This window comes from Apteryx mantelli, chromosome 2 (genome assembly GCF_036417845.1).
Source record: "Apteryx mantelli isolate bAptMan1 chromosome 2, bAptMan1.hap1, whole genome shotgun sequence".
Lineage (NCBI taxonomy): Eukaryota > Metazoa > Chordata > Aves > Apterygiformes > Apterygidae > Apteryx > Apteryx mantelli.
This window is the reverse complement of record NC_089979.1, coordinates 130,658,924-130,675,328: the sequence shown is the minus strand read 5'-3', so window position 1 is coordinate 130,675,328 and position 16,405 is coordinate 130,658,924. Positions and strand designations below refer to the sequence as shown.

Genomic DNA, 16,405 nt, shown 5'->3' with positions numbered 1-16,405 from the left:
AATAGTCCAGAAATAGTTTAATAAATATTCTAAGATGTATCATCATAAGCCAGTAGCTTGGGTATCAAATCTGTGATGTTATGTAAAAAATACTGGTTACGTAATGGGATTTTTATCAGTCTAGTGGCATAAATACAAATATTAGCATGTTATTCAGAAGGTGACCTCTCTCTGACTTTGGACCAGTTATGCGGCAAGTCAAAGAGGAAGTACCTGATATATACATTGGGATTTGCAAGCTGCAGCTCCGGGGGTGTCTAACAACTCAAAGCTCGTTTGTTTTTCTTTGTCCTTCTGACAGATAAATGTAAATGCATTTAAAATGGCACTGAGAAAAGAAGCTGGAGTGTGATAAGAACTTTAAGCTGCTCCAAAGTTTCTTTCCTCATGGCCCAAAGTGAAGTCACTGCTGCTGGGGCCAGGCGGGGTGACCCTGGCGCCAATAGTCCTCATTTCGTGAAGTGGGTTCAGAGTGAGCTGGGGATGAGTGGTCTGTCTTGTAGCAGGTAGAGGTCCTGGACTGGCAGAAATCGGGACTTACCAAGGGGAGGACATATGGAAGAGCAGCAGGGATTTCCTCCAGGCAGAGCAATATTAATACAGCTGTCGCAGCCGGTTGACGGTGGTGGTCAGTTGGCAGTGCCGTGCATTTGGGAAGGATTGTGCAGGTAGTGACTACTCCGGGGGCGATGGGGCTGTGTGGACACCCTGCGTATAGCCTAACAGCAGCTTTGGAATATCACAGCTTGTAAAAAGAGGTGCTATGAGTTACCTGAGAAAGAAAGGAATTACATATGTTATACATAGAAATAGATGCATCGTTTTATAACTGGAAAGCTGATTTTGCAGGTTGCAGAACTGCATGAAAGCCTTAAGTAGAGCAGTGTATGAAATTGCAGGGCCTGATGTTACTGGTGGCTCACCATCTGTCCCCACAGGCTTTCAAATCAGTAGAGCACCGCTTTTATTAGGGGCACACAGTCTACACAGTGGAGGTTTTAGTAGGTAAACTAGACAAACCTTCCAGCTTTTCAGGCTGAGATAAAAGCAGACACAAAAAAAGAGGCAACTTCACAAGTTAACATGAGTGAATTAACCCAAATACTTTAATGTCACGTGGGGGAGCTGAACGTGCCTCCTGTAGGAGGCTTGGTGTTGCACATCTTCCGTGTCCGGGGAAGGGGCAAATACCTGGCTGCAGAGAAACAAGTAAGCTGGCCAAAGTAACAGCTAACTGTAGTGGAGACCAGTCAGGCTCCAGGTCTCTCCTGTCCTTTTGCTTTAACCAGAAATCACTTCCCCCACCCCCAAACCCTGCATCGAATGTAACCCGAGTGAAGGACAACGGGTATTTTCACCATACAGACCCCATTCCTGCAAGCGGGGCTGTGCACGTGCCTTCCTACCTCCCTGGGAGGCTCCGCGGCCTTCGCTGGGAGGCTGCACTGGGCTTCCCAGCCCACGGCCTCACAGCGGCGTTTGCAGCTTTCTCCGACAGTGATCTAACTCCGGACTATTAAGTGCACTATGACAAAATGTTGTGATTTAAAAGATGGCATGGAAGTGGTATTAATCTTTGGAGTGCTACTGGATTTTTCCCTGGTGCAGGATATGAAAAAGGAGAGATTCTAGCCCTGTGAGATTAAATAATCATCATGGTTTGAAGGGCTTAATCTGCTGGTATACATGCTGCTGGCTTATAAGCCTCCGAGTCTGAGTGTAATTGGATGCAGCATCGGATTTGGTCGTGTGGGCTTTTCCTGGGCTTTTTGTTTGTGTCTTCATTTTTAACGTGCGATGGAGTAGAAGCGGTCTTTCCCTTGAAATGTGTTTGGACACGAAGCTATAAAGCTGTCCCCTGGCCGGTATTTCATCCGTCCCTCACTGGATGCCACGGTGTGGGGAGGGGGCTCTCTGGGGGGAAGCTTGCTCCGTGTATGAATTCAGGCTATTGTTTCAGGCGCACATCTGCCTTAAGAAATAGCACGGCACAGGCCGTCACTTATTCAGATGCAGAAGCTCCTTCCATCCCACAAGCCGGCCCATTCACGTCACATGCCCGAGGTCTCGGCAGAACGGGCTGCAGCTGCTTCAAATCTGCTCGCTAACATTAGAAGCAGTTGGACAAACTGTACTGTACTGACTACAGTGAGCCTGCTGGGCACCGAGGAAGACAGCGAAAAGATCTGGGATCCCAGCACGATGTTCTCTGAGGAGCTGTGGCTCGAAAATGAGAAAAACTGCGCAGTGGTCCACAAGTCGAAGCGAGGGAGGAAACGCCAAGAGCTCCTGGCAGTGGCCCTGGGGGTGAAGGTGGGAGTAAAGGGGGCACTTCTGTGGCAACCTCTGAAACTCTTTGCCTATTCACAGATCACCTCCTTGGTCAGAAGAGCAGCCTTAACTCAAAATGACAACCATTTCAACTATGAAAAAGCACACAATTTTAAGGTAGGCCCAACTTCTGGTTATTTTCGGCTTAAAAGTTCTGTTCTGATGCCTCATGTTTGGGGGGTTTTTTGCTGTGACTGGATTTCCTGATGCCCATCTGTACTACCTCTGTGAAAAGTATTGAAAAAAACATGTTTCTTTCTACCTTAAGTTCCCTTGACTGCATTCTTAGTATGCTTTTACATAGCTGTTTAATCAAATAATAGTTTTGCTACTTACTATTTGATCTGTATTTTAGCTCTTTTTGCCCAGATTTAGTTTTCTTTTTTGTTCACAAAAAAGGTACTTTATATTGACTCTCTTTACCTTAAAATGTATCCATTTTTAAATGATAAAAAGGCCTCTTTTCAAAATTCTAGCTATTATCCAAAGCCATTAACATTTTACCAGCAAACATTTTGTACCGATTCTATTTTCAAGAAGTTGAGAAAGCTCCGGTGCTCGCTAACAAGAAGGCAGAGTGTGGCAGTGGCATTGTCTCCTACCTTTTGTTCCAGCACCATATGCTAAGGAACTGCTCTTAGAGTCCCACTGAAGTGTAGGAGTTAAGCCTGTGCTTGCATGTCAAACTAACACAGAGAGCTGGAGAAATGCAGGGGTGTTTAAACGGATGGTCTCGTTGCTGGCTCATCCATGCAAAATGCAATTCTTGCTTTTTTCCCAAGCGCTCTGTCTGGAGCACTGGAGCAGAGAAGTGACTCAGCTCTGGAAACGGACCTTCCAGGCAGCTCATGCTGAACCCTTGTGCCAAAAGGGCTGTGCTGGTTTCAGAGCGTGCCAGCCAGTTACCCTGTCTCCTGGGATCAAATTGTGGTTTGATGGTTATCGGGATGAATACCGAGAGCCAGAGAGGCAGGAACAGAACAAGAAAGCAATGCATCTCGGTTTTGAGAGCTCAGTTTGCTTAACGCTCCTGGAGGATGCCGATCTGGGTCACTGTCAGAATATTTCAGCTCATTAGCAGAGAGGCAGTTTTCTCGTATTCATCTCCGGCCTGTCAAAAAAGGAGAAATTAACACTGACTAAAGGGACTTCACTGATTTCTTGAGTTAGCAAAAAAGCTTTACTTCTTATTTCTTTATTGTATTCCTCCATGCAGACATTACTCTACTCTGCAGTGTTTCTGCTGTAGTTGGTAAACCTCTTAGTTTTCTTGTGTGGTTAAAACATCTTTTATTCTTTCTGAGTTTTGCCCTCATTATCATTTTAATATCAAAACTATTTTAGTTTGACTTAGAAAATATTTTCTCATGACTGAGACTTTTTTCCACTTTGACCCATGCATTCTTTCCTCTTCAAAATTCCCCTTGTTTTGGCTTTGATTTATAATTGGAAATGTGCCCAGTTAACTTTGCGTTTGCACAATCTAGATATTGTACAGTTCCTTTCTGTTTCAAAAGAGTCATAGTTTAACTGGCAAATCACATGATTAAAATGTATATGTATTCAAAAGCTTGACAGCAGAAAATTATGGTTTTAGACAAGTAAATGAAATAAAAAATGTAAGGAAGTAAAATTAAAAAAAGACATTATCCAGAAATAAAGGCCAGTCATAAGTGTTACATTTACTTAATGAACAAATATATTCACTATGCAAAAGCAGTTAGTTTTCCACAGGAGAATATTAAAATATGTCTAGCTGTTAAACAATAAATGTGGATAGAATGCTTAGAGTAGACTATTTAGAGTAGAAACTCAGCTAAATTCAACTCTACTATCTTTAGTGTGTTCCTATATTCACTACAAAAATGTTAAGAAATGATTTAAAAGAGAAAGAATGGCTTTATGGGTCTTGCAGCAAAATTCTTAATGGCCTTTGACAGCATACAAGTTAGGGGATTTCTCTGAAGGAGGATGCTATTTTGCCGACTTTCAAAGAGATGTCTCCCATTTTTAAGTGAATACTGACATGTATTGTGTCATTCATTTCAGTTCTGAGGAACAAAGGTTACATGTCACAATGTCCATCATAATCTTGCCATAGGCTGTTCTTCATGAACAAACAGAAACTCTTTAGCTCTTGTCCTGTAGGCGTGAAGAAACATAAAAATAAAGGCCACATTTTTAGTAAAACTGATGACATTTTTGTAGATCTTATATCAAGGATCTTGTAAGTTCAACTAGAAGAGAAAAAGCACAAAATAAAGAAAGAGACTCAAAGCACAAAATTCAGCACGAGATCTGGATGCCCCTCTGTCTTTTCCAAACAAACGTCAAAATTAGAAAGCAGCAATGGAGTATGGAGCGCAAGTGCCCCAGGCTATGAGATTCTGAACAACCATGCTGTCTGATTCAGACCCTCTCCCAAATTGCAAGGTACTCCAAGCCAATGAATGAAAAGAGATTTAGGATTCAGACTGACTTGTTAAGAGGTATTTAGGTTGCCCAGTGGCAGTTCTGAAGTAAAAAGTATAGCCTCTGATAATTTCACATTTCTGAGTTTAATAACATGAGATCAGATGTGCTAGACCCCCCCAGAGATGTGGCTGAAAGGGACTGGGGAGTGGGGAGTGGGAAGAGGCCGTGGTAGGTTTTTCTGTTGCCACCACACTAACGCGAGGGCCCGGCTAACTGCAGGAACAGAGGGGCTCACTCCCTCCCAAATGGTCTGGGGCACGCAAACCATCTTGGTCAGGATGATACCATGCCTTCACCTCGCTTCTCACAGGTCCCTGACAAACTGGATTCGTCCTGAGCACACCACACCATCACATGAGTTGGGGTTTGGAGCTGGCTCCTCTCTGGCAGGACAAGCTTGCCTCAGCCAGTGTAGACAGACCATAATTTATGAAAGAGAATAAATCCCTGAAGCTCTGTTTAGGAAAACACAGATGTGATTTCTTTAGCTATGGGGGTTTCAGCCTAACTGGGCTGCAAAGTCCTCTCGCATCTCGGTAAGGTTTGGATCCAGCAGAGAGTTTGGGACGTGCTTTACCCACCAACTTCAGTGGGGTCCCTTCTGGTAGTGAGCTCAGGCTCATGTCTGAGGGTCTGCAGGGTGCAGTTTGGTGATGTCCCACCCGGTTTGTACTAGGCTAGGAAGTCATGAGAGGGCCTCTGCGCTGCTTCGGCTGAGCAAATGCAGCTGAATAATGCGTATTTGCCACAGCATTGCACCTATTTGCCACTGCAGCAGGGGCAAATCCCACAGCAGACAGGCTACCCTGTTTGCACATGGGCTACTGGAGTAAAGGGAGCTGTTTGCTGGCAAGTCAGAAAATCTGCCAGGAGAAAGGAGGCTCTGGCATAAATTTCCCCTTGTGTTATTCACCACAGATAGACACTGCTTCTGTGAGACAAAAGGTTGGGGAGAGGTTTTCTTTACAAACATCGTGAAGATGATCTGTATGTATTTAAACAGAAATAACAGCAGAGTCAGCTTTTCTTCCCTGCAAACAGCTCAGGTTCAGCAAGAGTACACCGGAGAGGAAAAATGAACATGTATTCAAGTGAAAGTCTGCAAAATCTCTGTGTTTTCTTTGGATGCAAATAGAAAAGTCTATCCAGCCAGATAAACAACAAAATTGTCTCCAAAGCAGCACCATGTAATTCCTATAAAAAACACACATTTCAATTCAAGGCAATTTTTAGTTTATTTCTGTAATACTGTTAAAGGATTATTTTGTTTTGCCACTATATTGGGACTCCTTAACTTTTGTCTTAGTTTCTCCCTCCGTAAATACTCCTTATTTAAAATACCAGACAGATAAAAACTTAATGAGATAGTAGGTATAGGATAAATGCCATCATTTGGAAGCAAGGACACTGGACTATTGAAAGGAGAAGGTCAGAGCACAGGAAGGCAACACAAATAGACCCGCAGTGTAATATTGTGTGAGAGAGCAAAGGTAGCCAACAGAGAGGATGAGTATAAGAAAGCAATTACTTTCTATTGAAGGACTTAGAAAGAGATTGAAAGGAAACAGAGTGGAAAAGTTAGAAGGAGTTAGACAATGTGGAAAGAAGATGAAAGACTAAATAGTACAGTATGTAGTCTGAAACATCACATTTTTGGTGTATATGAAGAAATATTTCACTGTAAATTCTTCTTAACAGTTTAAATTGTATGTAGACTGTAGCAAAAGCAGCCCAAGCCTATGCTTTATATACACAGAGATTTCTTGAGACTGCAGAATGGGATAGGGACAAATAATAAATAAATCTTGATCATTTTTCCAAAAACCCACGCCCAGTCCATGCATAATGATGCAGTTACAAAGGACAGGGCAACAACTGCAAACCCATCTCAGAATGCTAAGACATCTGCCATTACCTCTCCTTGTTTAAAATAGATATGAGACCAATCCTGAAGGCGAAACTCCCATTTACCATGCAAAAGTTTTGCCTGTAGCATCTGCCCAAAGCTTTGGACTGAATTCAAGTGTTACATTCATTAATTTAATTCTTTCATTAATTCTTTGAAATTAATTGCTAGCCAATAATAAGAGACTTAGTTCAAAACTGTATCTTAAAAGATTTTTACACCTTCATCTAGAAACTTAAGAAGGTCTCCTTTTTTCAGTTAGAGAGAGTGGCTATTACCCTGTTTCAGCTGAACCAGAAATCACCAAGACTAGCTTTTTTAAGGGTATTTCAGTTGGGAACTTCCCATTTGAGCCAAAATGCAGAGCTGTGAGAAATTAAAGTAAATGAAGAAATAGAGCTAGCCTTTGAGGGCCGCTCAGGGAAGCAAGGGAAGGGTGCGCAGTCAGCATGCCTCAGCTGGAGCCCTCGCTGAGCGGTGCTGGCTGTTCCCCATTAATGACAGAAGAGATCAAGAAATAATCAGCTACCGTTTTCTAAATAGGCTACAGCAAGATCAGCTGAATTAAGCTTTATGTAAAGTGAGCAATAGGACCCAAATATCCTAGCAACTTTGATGTACGTTCAGCAGAATGTGAAGTGGTGCCATTTTAAAAATATTGAATGAGCTTTTACAGACACTTCTCAGCAGGTTAGCTCTTGGAAACCCCAGCAAAGCAGAAGATATAGTTAACTATATTCCCACAGCACATGTTTTTCACTCACAATTAAATGCTGATGCAGACCCACTAATTATGTGGTTATCAATCTAAAAATGCAGCCATAATTAATTGTATCTATAGTTTTGTATCCACAATTTTGTATTGAAGGTCACACAGAACATATGCCTTAAACTCAGGTCATCAGCTGATGTTAAGTATTGCTATTTACCCCAGCGAAAAGCCTTGCCTGTATTTCATGCTACTTGCTCTGCAAAATAAGCTATGAAACAGGCAAGGAATGGTAATGTACATATACATACATACATACATATATATATATATGTTTATTGCAAAGTTTTGTTTCCCAGGAGTATAAGTTTTGCTGAGAGCTAGAACAACATTTCAGAAAATAAATATGACCTAGTCAGATGTTCCAATTTTGACCCTTTGCTATCAAAAGGGAGGAAGAATTACTATTGCTTTAAGCTTATTCATGTCATTAGTGACTGTATGAGTAATTGGTCAGGAGTAATTTGTTGTCAGGCACTTCCGAGTAAAAGCGTCACATTTTTATCACTAAATCAGAGAGAGGGGTCCGTCTTAAAATTACAATATTATTTCATCTTCCTGGGTAATAGAATTAACAATACAGACTTGTATAGGTGTGATGCTGCAGACAAATGGGGCTACAACATTAGCAAGCCAAATGCGTGGCTTAAAACTTCACAAAGTTTGTTTGAGAAGGGCAACAGCCTCTCTTTCCCAGCTAAAGATTACTTTATGGAAAGTAAAAGGGTCACTTCCCCCATGCCAGCAGCTGGAAGCGGTCATTCAGCAATATGCAGGATCAGTAAGCAAAAACACAGAAAAGGAGAAGGAAGCATTAGCAGCCTGAGTGTGCATGATTTATGTTTTGTTAAGCTCAATTAAGTCTCTGGCCAGATCTAGTTCATGCCATGTCCATTTACACAGGCATAGACCTCAGTATTTACTCTTCTTTCCAATGAAAACAAACTGCTTACTTTACCAGAACGTATGTCTTAAATGAAAAGGTCTTCCATCATAGCCTTTGTAATTTTAATTGAGAAAGCAGGGTTGTGGCAAAACAGGGTGGAGGTCTTTTTTTTCATATGTACTGTTATGTGGACTGCAGCAAAATGAAGTTTGGTTTACTGAAAAAGGACCTAGCGACATCTTTTGCCTGTGTGAGATCAATTTTCTTAATACAGTGTGGAAGGGTGTTGTTTGCCTGTGCCACTAGTGGATTCAAGTGTGCAAAATCAGATCATTGCCCAACCATCGCCTGGAATAAGTGCACAAATCATTCATTATTTCCTTTGATACAATGATGCCCTTGAATTTTGTTCGGTGTCCTTGGGCATAAATGCACATCTAACACCATAGTCATAGTGTGCTAACACCTGTGTGGTATTGCAAGTACCACCCAGATACTTCCAGTATAATTGTTTTGTGAGTACATTGGTTTTGCACTAGATCTGTGGGTGCATATGTTTATCAGGAATCAGCATGTGGTGTGATTGCAGGGATTTTATGTCCTATCATTTCCCTTACTTTCAAGTGAGCTGTTGAAGAGAGTGTGAACCTCAGGAACAGCCCTGTTTCGTTGGAGCTAGTGAAATAAAAGCACTGGCTGCAGTTCTTTGGATTGTTAAGTTTACATTTTTCTCCTTTGACTAGTGAACCTGGTTTCCTCCCCTCTGCTGTAACTTTGCTAGCTGAAATGTCAGCCAGCAAAAATGATTTGGTTTCAGTGTCATACATACCCCAGTTCTCTGTTATGTTAAGCCTATTGAAAGATAAACTTCAAGATCAAAGCAAATTTCTGTTCCCATGGTTTATTTCATCCAGACTTTGGAAAGATGTGGGCACTGTGCGCTATAGATTTACTCCTACTGAGTCCTCTGTTGTTTATCCATTTTACTTGTTCCATCTGTCAGACCATCTGCCTCTCAGCGACCCCATTTCTTTCTTTTTCCCCCGTTTGTGTTACAGGTCCACACATTTCGAGGTCCGCACTGGTGTGAATACTGTGCCAACTTCATGTGGGGTCTCATCGCTCAGGGAGTGAGATGTTCAGGTAGCTCTTAAACATTTTCTCTCTTGCTCTTGAAATGCTCAGATTTATGTCTTCCCCCCGCCAAGTCTGCATTCCCTGCAGGCGGGAGGCATGGGGATTACTTTACAAAACGTGGCAAGAAATCCTCCTGCGTGAATTGGAGTGCTGCGGTTTTGCCCAGTCCTGGGAAGTACAGCCTATTACATATGCAGAGTTTTAAAAAGAAATGGTATGTATGCAGCACCTGCAGGCCAGACCTGCTGTTAGCCAAGGAGAGCATCTCTGATAGAGCAGGTAAAGATCTTCTTGCTTTCCAAACGTGAAAACCTAACACAAATGGGACGGCAGGCTTTCCCACTTGCCATACTGGAGTGCCTGAGTTTACACAAATACACAAAATCTACTGGAAAAGAAGCTGGACTGCCCTTTCTTTGGGAAAATTGACCGTAGCTTTCCAAACACAGCATTTAGAAATGTTGTCCTGCTTATTTTCCTGCCTCGGCTGGTTTAGAAATGAAGCCATCAGCCCTTGTTCACTGAAGGTGACATCCTTCTGGTGGTACCTTGGTCATGCCCATGCCTGGGCTATAGATCATGAATTCTTCTTGTGTTCTTTATTGTGTCTTCAGGTTGTCCCCTGGAAATGCCAGCCAGCAACTAGGCTTCATAGCTCATCTTTTTGCCACCAACTGTTGAAAAGTGCCCTTGTCTGCAAAAAAACCTGTCACCTGTTTCCAGTAAAAATACTGTGTGTTGCTGCAAGCCTTAAATATCCTACCTCGAGGGAAAGCAAAAAATAATGACCTTCATTGTCCCAGAAGGATTCGTTCTCTGGTGCCTCTGAACTGTATTAGCATTTTAATGGCTTTTTAATTATTTTAAATTTGTTTGTTCTCGTGTGAAAAAGAATCATCTTACAAAAATGCAATAATCATTACCTCATGATCTTTTTGATTCAGGAACTGAAATTGGATTTGGTGCCTTGCAAATGGGGTTTCATAACTTCATTCTTTTCTTTCATTTTTCAACTGAATATGTTGCTGTCTTACCTTTCCCTGCCCTAACTTCTGGATGTTCCTGAACTCAGATTGGCACCTAACATGTTTAACCCCAACATCTGCCTTTCCAGGGTAGAGGAGGTGACTATTACATAAAATTTAGACAGCAGTTTGAAGAATCAAAATACCTTTCAGAAATTTAAAGTATTTGAAAGTGCAGTCACAGTTACTGTGACGTCTTTTCTGCCTGTAGATGAATAATGATAAAACAAAGAGTATGAAAAGAAAGTAAAAAAAAAAGAAAAGGAGTAACTGTTTGGTTTTTAAGCTATTTGATCTTAAACACAAGATCAAAAACTGATCCGTGCAGGAACTGGCCATCACTAGTGCATAGAGCTGTATTTGTTCACATACATAAAATATTAAACTTATAAAAAGGCGTATTTATTTAGTATGAAACATAATACTCCCTCTTATTAAATTACTAACATTTAACTCTAAGTAGACAGATGCATTTGGATTTAACTTCACATGCTTGGAAAAGAGCACTGAAAACAATGCAGGGAGGATCCTAACTGCAGCTGCTCACATTTGTTTAGATTTCACAGAACAATAATGTATTATCCAGTAATTACTGCATGAAGAAACACACAAAACCCCCCAATTTTATTAAACATGTAGGTGTGTTTGTAGTGACGATAAGCTTTTGCTTGATTAGTATTTTATAGAGAATGTTACTGAAATGTTTTGCAAGTAATAGAGACGTGTTTATGTTTTGAATGGCTCAGGCTGTAAATCTACATGAAAAAGCCGTAACTTAGTAGTGGTGATACTAGAAATGTTAAGTTACCCAAAAGGTACTGTTGGTGACAGGCATGACTATGGGAAAGCATTAAAATAGCAATCACATTTCTGGGAGCCAGTGTCACTCACGAGGTTGGTGTTTGCTTTCCTGAGGCTTATAAATTTATTTGGCTGAACTTTTGAAGCCATTAGAAAAACTCAATTTGTGGAGATCAAGCAGTGATGTTTAAGTTAATAGAAACCTACCAGTGTAACCAAGAGGAAAGTCTGACTCTGGAATAAGACACCGAGAGCAATTTGCAGTCTGAATCACTTTTGTTTACATCATGCCTTTCACCGCATTTTATATGCTTCAGCTGACTTACAGACTAAACACTGGGGTCACCTTAGTCACCAGTGAAGTGACGAGATCGGGATGGCGAGGTTGTGACCGCTTAGCCGCCCATGCCAAAACGTGGCACTGCAGGAACGCAGAAGGGGAAGGGCAGCACACCGGCTCAAGCAGAGAGAGAATTTAAGTGCTGAGGTGAATTTTAGGTCCTCAGTCCTTTAGCAGTGCTAAGCCACAAGCTGGCCTGCAGAAGACAGTCATTAATGTACTAATTTTATAAAAAGCTAAGCTAAAATGCCCAGAAGTTAAGTCCTGCCCTATCAAAAGCAACACCTAGAGCTAAGCGTCTGACTGTGAGCTGACCCAGGCATCTGCAGCTGTGCAGCAACTGTAACCATCAGGCCAGAGGTGGGGGAAGAACATTCACAGCTTTTATAGCTTTTTAAGCAATTATGCTGGAGTTCACTTCTGCCCATAACTTTTTAAAAGAGATTTCTGTTCTTGTCTTTTTCCTCTTCAGTAATTCAGCAGCACAGTGAACTGAATGTCACCAAATCCTACCAATCTTATATATTGAGAGGCCATCAAAGTCACTAGAGAGTGACATGAAACATCTTATTTATTCTAGCTTTGCTGAGTGATGGGAAAGTTATGCCTCTTGCTTGGTGTGGGCTAAAGAAATAAATGGTTAGAAGAAAAACTCTCGGAATTAGTATTAATTAGTTAACCTGGCAAACTTTGCTTGCAGACTGTGGGTTGAACGTACATAAGCAGTGCTCCAAATACGTGCCCAACGACTGTCAGCCGGACCTCAAGAGGATAAAGCGAGTCTACTGTTGTGACCTGACCACACTAGTGAAAGCCCACAACACCCAGAGGCCGATGGTTGTGGATTCTTGCATCCGAGAGATTGAAGCGAGAGGTTTGTAAGAGTTTGAAACTGTCATTTGGCTAAAGCAGTGTGTTATGCTTTGAAAAGCAGCGGACACAATAAAATAAAAACGAGTTGAATTACAGGCTAAGGTAGGACAAAATAGTATGTTCATGTACACTGAAGACAGGATGAGAGAAGGGTTTTTTTAGTGGAGGTGATGCATTGCTTTGCATCGGCTAGTAAAATTAAATCGTGACATTTCATAATGCAGTTTACTGGAATGCTTCTTGAAAAACATGTCAAAACATGTATTATGTTACACTTTTGAAAGGGGTGAACTTTAAAGTGAACTTTAATTTCATGTTTATGTGTCTTTTTTCATTACTTTTATTTTCTTTTAGCATACCTAGGGACACTTCTAATTTCAGAGTAATCAGTTTAAACCAAACCTGTTGTTAATAACCTTTCAGGGCATCATGGGAAAGCAAACACAAGTGAATGGAAATTACTGAGCCAAATGAGGTCGCAGACTGTGGCATTTTGCGCTACATTGCAAGCTGCTCAGGGCAGCACCCTTCACATGACACTCCGCTATTGACTGATGGGTGCCGTGGCTCAGACGGCATGTCACAGCCAAAACTCCAGCTGGTGACAGGTTTTGCTGCACAGAGAGGCATGCCAGACTGAAGAAATACCATCTCCCCTGCAACAGAACAATCAGATCATGTATTTTTGCTTTTGGTAGCAAATGTGTATGTCATGTTACCCAAAAAGCCAAATTTACCGGTCAGTTATAGCTTTAGCACAGAAATCTCATAATGTTGAGTTCATGGCATCGCAGTAATCTGCATGGCAACACATTGATACTAGCCATAGGGATTTCCAAGCCACACTTCATCTACTGAAATGGATCAAAGATTTATAGTTAAATCCCCTGCACTGCTCCGTAAATCTCTACCAGGATTATATCATCACTGCAGGGACAAATAGAAAGAATAGTTGGGTCTAAGACAAAAGAGCTTTACTGAGTCAGATGAAACAGCAGGAAGCTACGCTGCATTTGAGATATAAATACTTGTGCATTTATTGGTTAAGAGAAATCTGCCCACTGTCTGTCTTCTCAACATCTCTCACTTTCTTTAATTGCTGTAGAGCTATTCATTTTATTTTAAAATGCTGATTTTGTTGTTAAGAAAACAAAGTGTATCGGATGTAGGTTAGCATGGTGCATGGTCACAACAAGGAGCTCTGGGATTAAAACAAGTGACATCTGCCTGACTGTGTTCGGCGAACGGCCTACTCTGCCGGCCACCCTTTCCCGTGGGCATGGAAAAAGGTGGAGTGTTGTGCCAGTGAGCAGCTCTCTAGCGGTGCAAGAGCAATGGAAGGGTTGTAATGACGGGGAGAACAGCCTCTGTCACATGCATGCCTTGTGTGTAACTAAAGGGTGACAGCAAACCTGGGAACAAATGGGATCATAGGGGAAGGCAGTATTGTTTGCATTGCTATTTATCATTAAGCAACCAGTAAGAAGACCTTTAAAGCTTTACTAACTGTATATAAATCCAGAAAAATCTCCCAGATAAAATGAATATTTCATGATAATATTACATGCCTCAGCATTAGCAAATTGCATTATTTTCCTCTAATATTATCTATTATGTTCCTAACAAAATCAGAAAATACAAACTTTTAAATTCTTTAATTCTTTAGAAAACAATTTTAAATTACCTTGATTCTTCCTCAAATGCTTTGAAGTTTAACATTGCCATTAGTATTTTTGCTACAGTTATTAGACCTACATTTACTTTAGCTTTGTTGTTTTTAAGCCTAAATATTTGTTGGTTGTTAAAACAAAGTTAACCAAGAATTTTATATTTCAGGTTTGAAGTCTGAGGGTCTCTACAGAGTTTCAGGCTTCACTGAGCACATTGAAGATGTGAAAATGGCCTTTGATCGAGGTATAACTTTTTTAAATTTTTACAATTTTTTATCAAAGCTTTCAGTTTAGGACGTTTCAGTTATTTTCATATTTGCATTAGGTACCATGATAATGCAGCTGGTATATAAGCAGAAATACAGAAAGCAGCCTGTCTTTTCTGTTTTTTTAAATAGATCTGCAGTACTTTTCATAAGAAGAAAATTATATTTCTTAGTTAGAAGGAATAATTAAATACTCAAGAACTAAAGCTGGGCAGAGAAGCTAAGCTCGGGTGACTGGGTGATTGCTCAATCCAGCAACACAGTCCGGGTCCCTAGTTCAAGTGTGAGCCTAGATAGGACCAGGGAAAAGTTCTTAGTCCTATTTAGCAGACTCAGTGTTTTATAATGAGGATCTGTTTATGAGCTTAAGAACCAGGAACTCCAACCTGGGACTCGGTCCGCACGTGGCCTTGCTCTCAGCACTGCCCACCCCATGGCCATTTCATGTCTGCACAAGAGACCAGAGGAGCCTTAGGTGGATTAACTGCACAGCATATTGCAAAACTGTAATAATTAAAACACTGCCTGTTAGTCGTCATTACCATCCTGGTAGCCCTTCTGAATTAATTTGGCTGATTGCCTTAGTTCTGGTCATGCAAGCGGTCTTTGCATACATGACTAATTTTAAGTATATATGTAAGTGCTGCAGAGCAGGGCCTTCATGAACAGGTAACACTTTTTCAGGGGCAACATTTAAGAAGATATGTCAATATTCATCTCTTTTCCCATAAATAGTGTCTTCCCTCCTACTTCATTTTTTCAAGTATAACATCTGCCATGTTAGGAGAAAGATTGCATCATCATATAGATGTGGGTCCGGGTTGGGGGGGCCCGTGGTGGGGCTGGAGCGCAGCAGCACTGCGGCATCGCAGGGCAGGGACTGATGGCTCCGGGCTGGGCTGCAAAGGTCTCTGGGGCCCTTGGGGCCCTAACACATGCTACACTTACTGTGCCTGGACAGTTATTCTCTGGAGACAGCTTGCCATGCAGCTCTCCTTGGCAAAGAAAATCCAGCTGTGGCGGTAGGAATTCCTTAAGTGACTGTTTTCATCAAAAAATGAGACAACCTTTGAAAAATGCTGCATATCTTAAAATGGTGTTGGACGCTGCAGTTGTGAACGTACACACACACACAAATCAGGGCTGGAGGCAGCCATGATTTGGATAAAAGAGATGCAAAAGGATATGGCTGCTCTCCTAGGATGACATTTACTGTACATGTACCACTGCAAGCAGTGCCACGGAGAGGATCGCAGAGTCCCCATAGGTCCCGCGCTGCTCCTCCAGCTAGGTCTGGGCTGACAAACCCTTTTGCTGCGGGGATTAACTCTCTCCCCCACGAAGTGTCCTAACCTGAGTGAAACTGAGAAGCAGGAGCATGGAGTGAAGGGGGAAGAGTTTGGAGAAGGCAGCTGGAAATTTATAACCAAGCACATGACTTGAATACTATTGCAGTTGTAGTTGCTTTGTAAATGCTTCTAAGCATTGGAGCCAGTTTAGTTTTGTAAACAGAATATTCTGTTATTATTGCCTGCGCTCATGTCATCAAGCTGGTGGCAATAAACACTTGAATGAGACCCACAGCGAGGAAGAACGTGTAGTTTACTGGCAAAGAAAGCAGTATCTTGTAAGAGGAAGAATAAAGTCACTGACAGTACTGGATTTCCAAAGGGAAAAAAGTGTGGATAAACATGGAAGCAGAGAAAGCAAGAACTGCATTTGTATACCCAGGTATACACTGGCTATGGGGATAAGTTCATTACTGGGCGTAAATTAATAAAAAGCTGTATCTTCATTTTCTTGGACAATCCCATGAGGGCAAAGGGATGTGAAAGGAAAGAAAAACCGTTGCCATGAATAATGCTAAAAGCCCTGGAAGAGTGAATGAAAACCTGTTCTAAGAACGTGTGGCCAGACTGTTGCTGA

General features: G+C 41.5%; 1 protein-coding gene across 1 annotated transcript in view; it reads left to right on the top strand.

The window, feature by feature from the left end:
* Positions 1–16,405, top strand: part of CHN2 (chimerin 2) — a 168,681-nt gene that overhangs the window by 139,910 nt on the left and 12,366 nt on the right. Inside the window, exons 7-10 of the mRNA XM_067291561.1 lie at positions 2,371–2,448; positions 9,426–9,510; positions 12,371–12,544; positions 14,380–14,457. Coding sequence (XP_067147662.1) covers positions 2,371–2,448; positions 9,426–9,510; positions 12,371–12,544; positions 14,380–14,457 — 415 coding nt within the window. The remainder of the gene's footprint in view (positions 1–2,370; positions 2,449–9,425; positions 9,511–12,370; positions 12,545–14,379; positions 14,458–16,405) is intronic.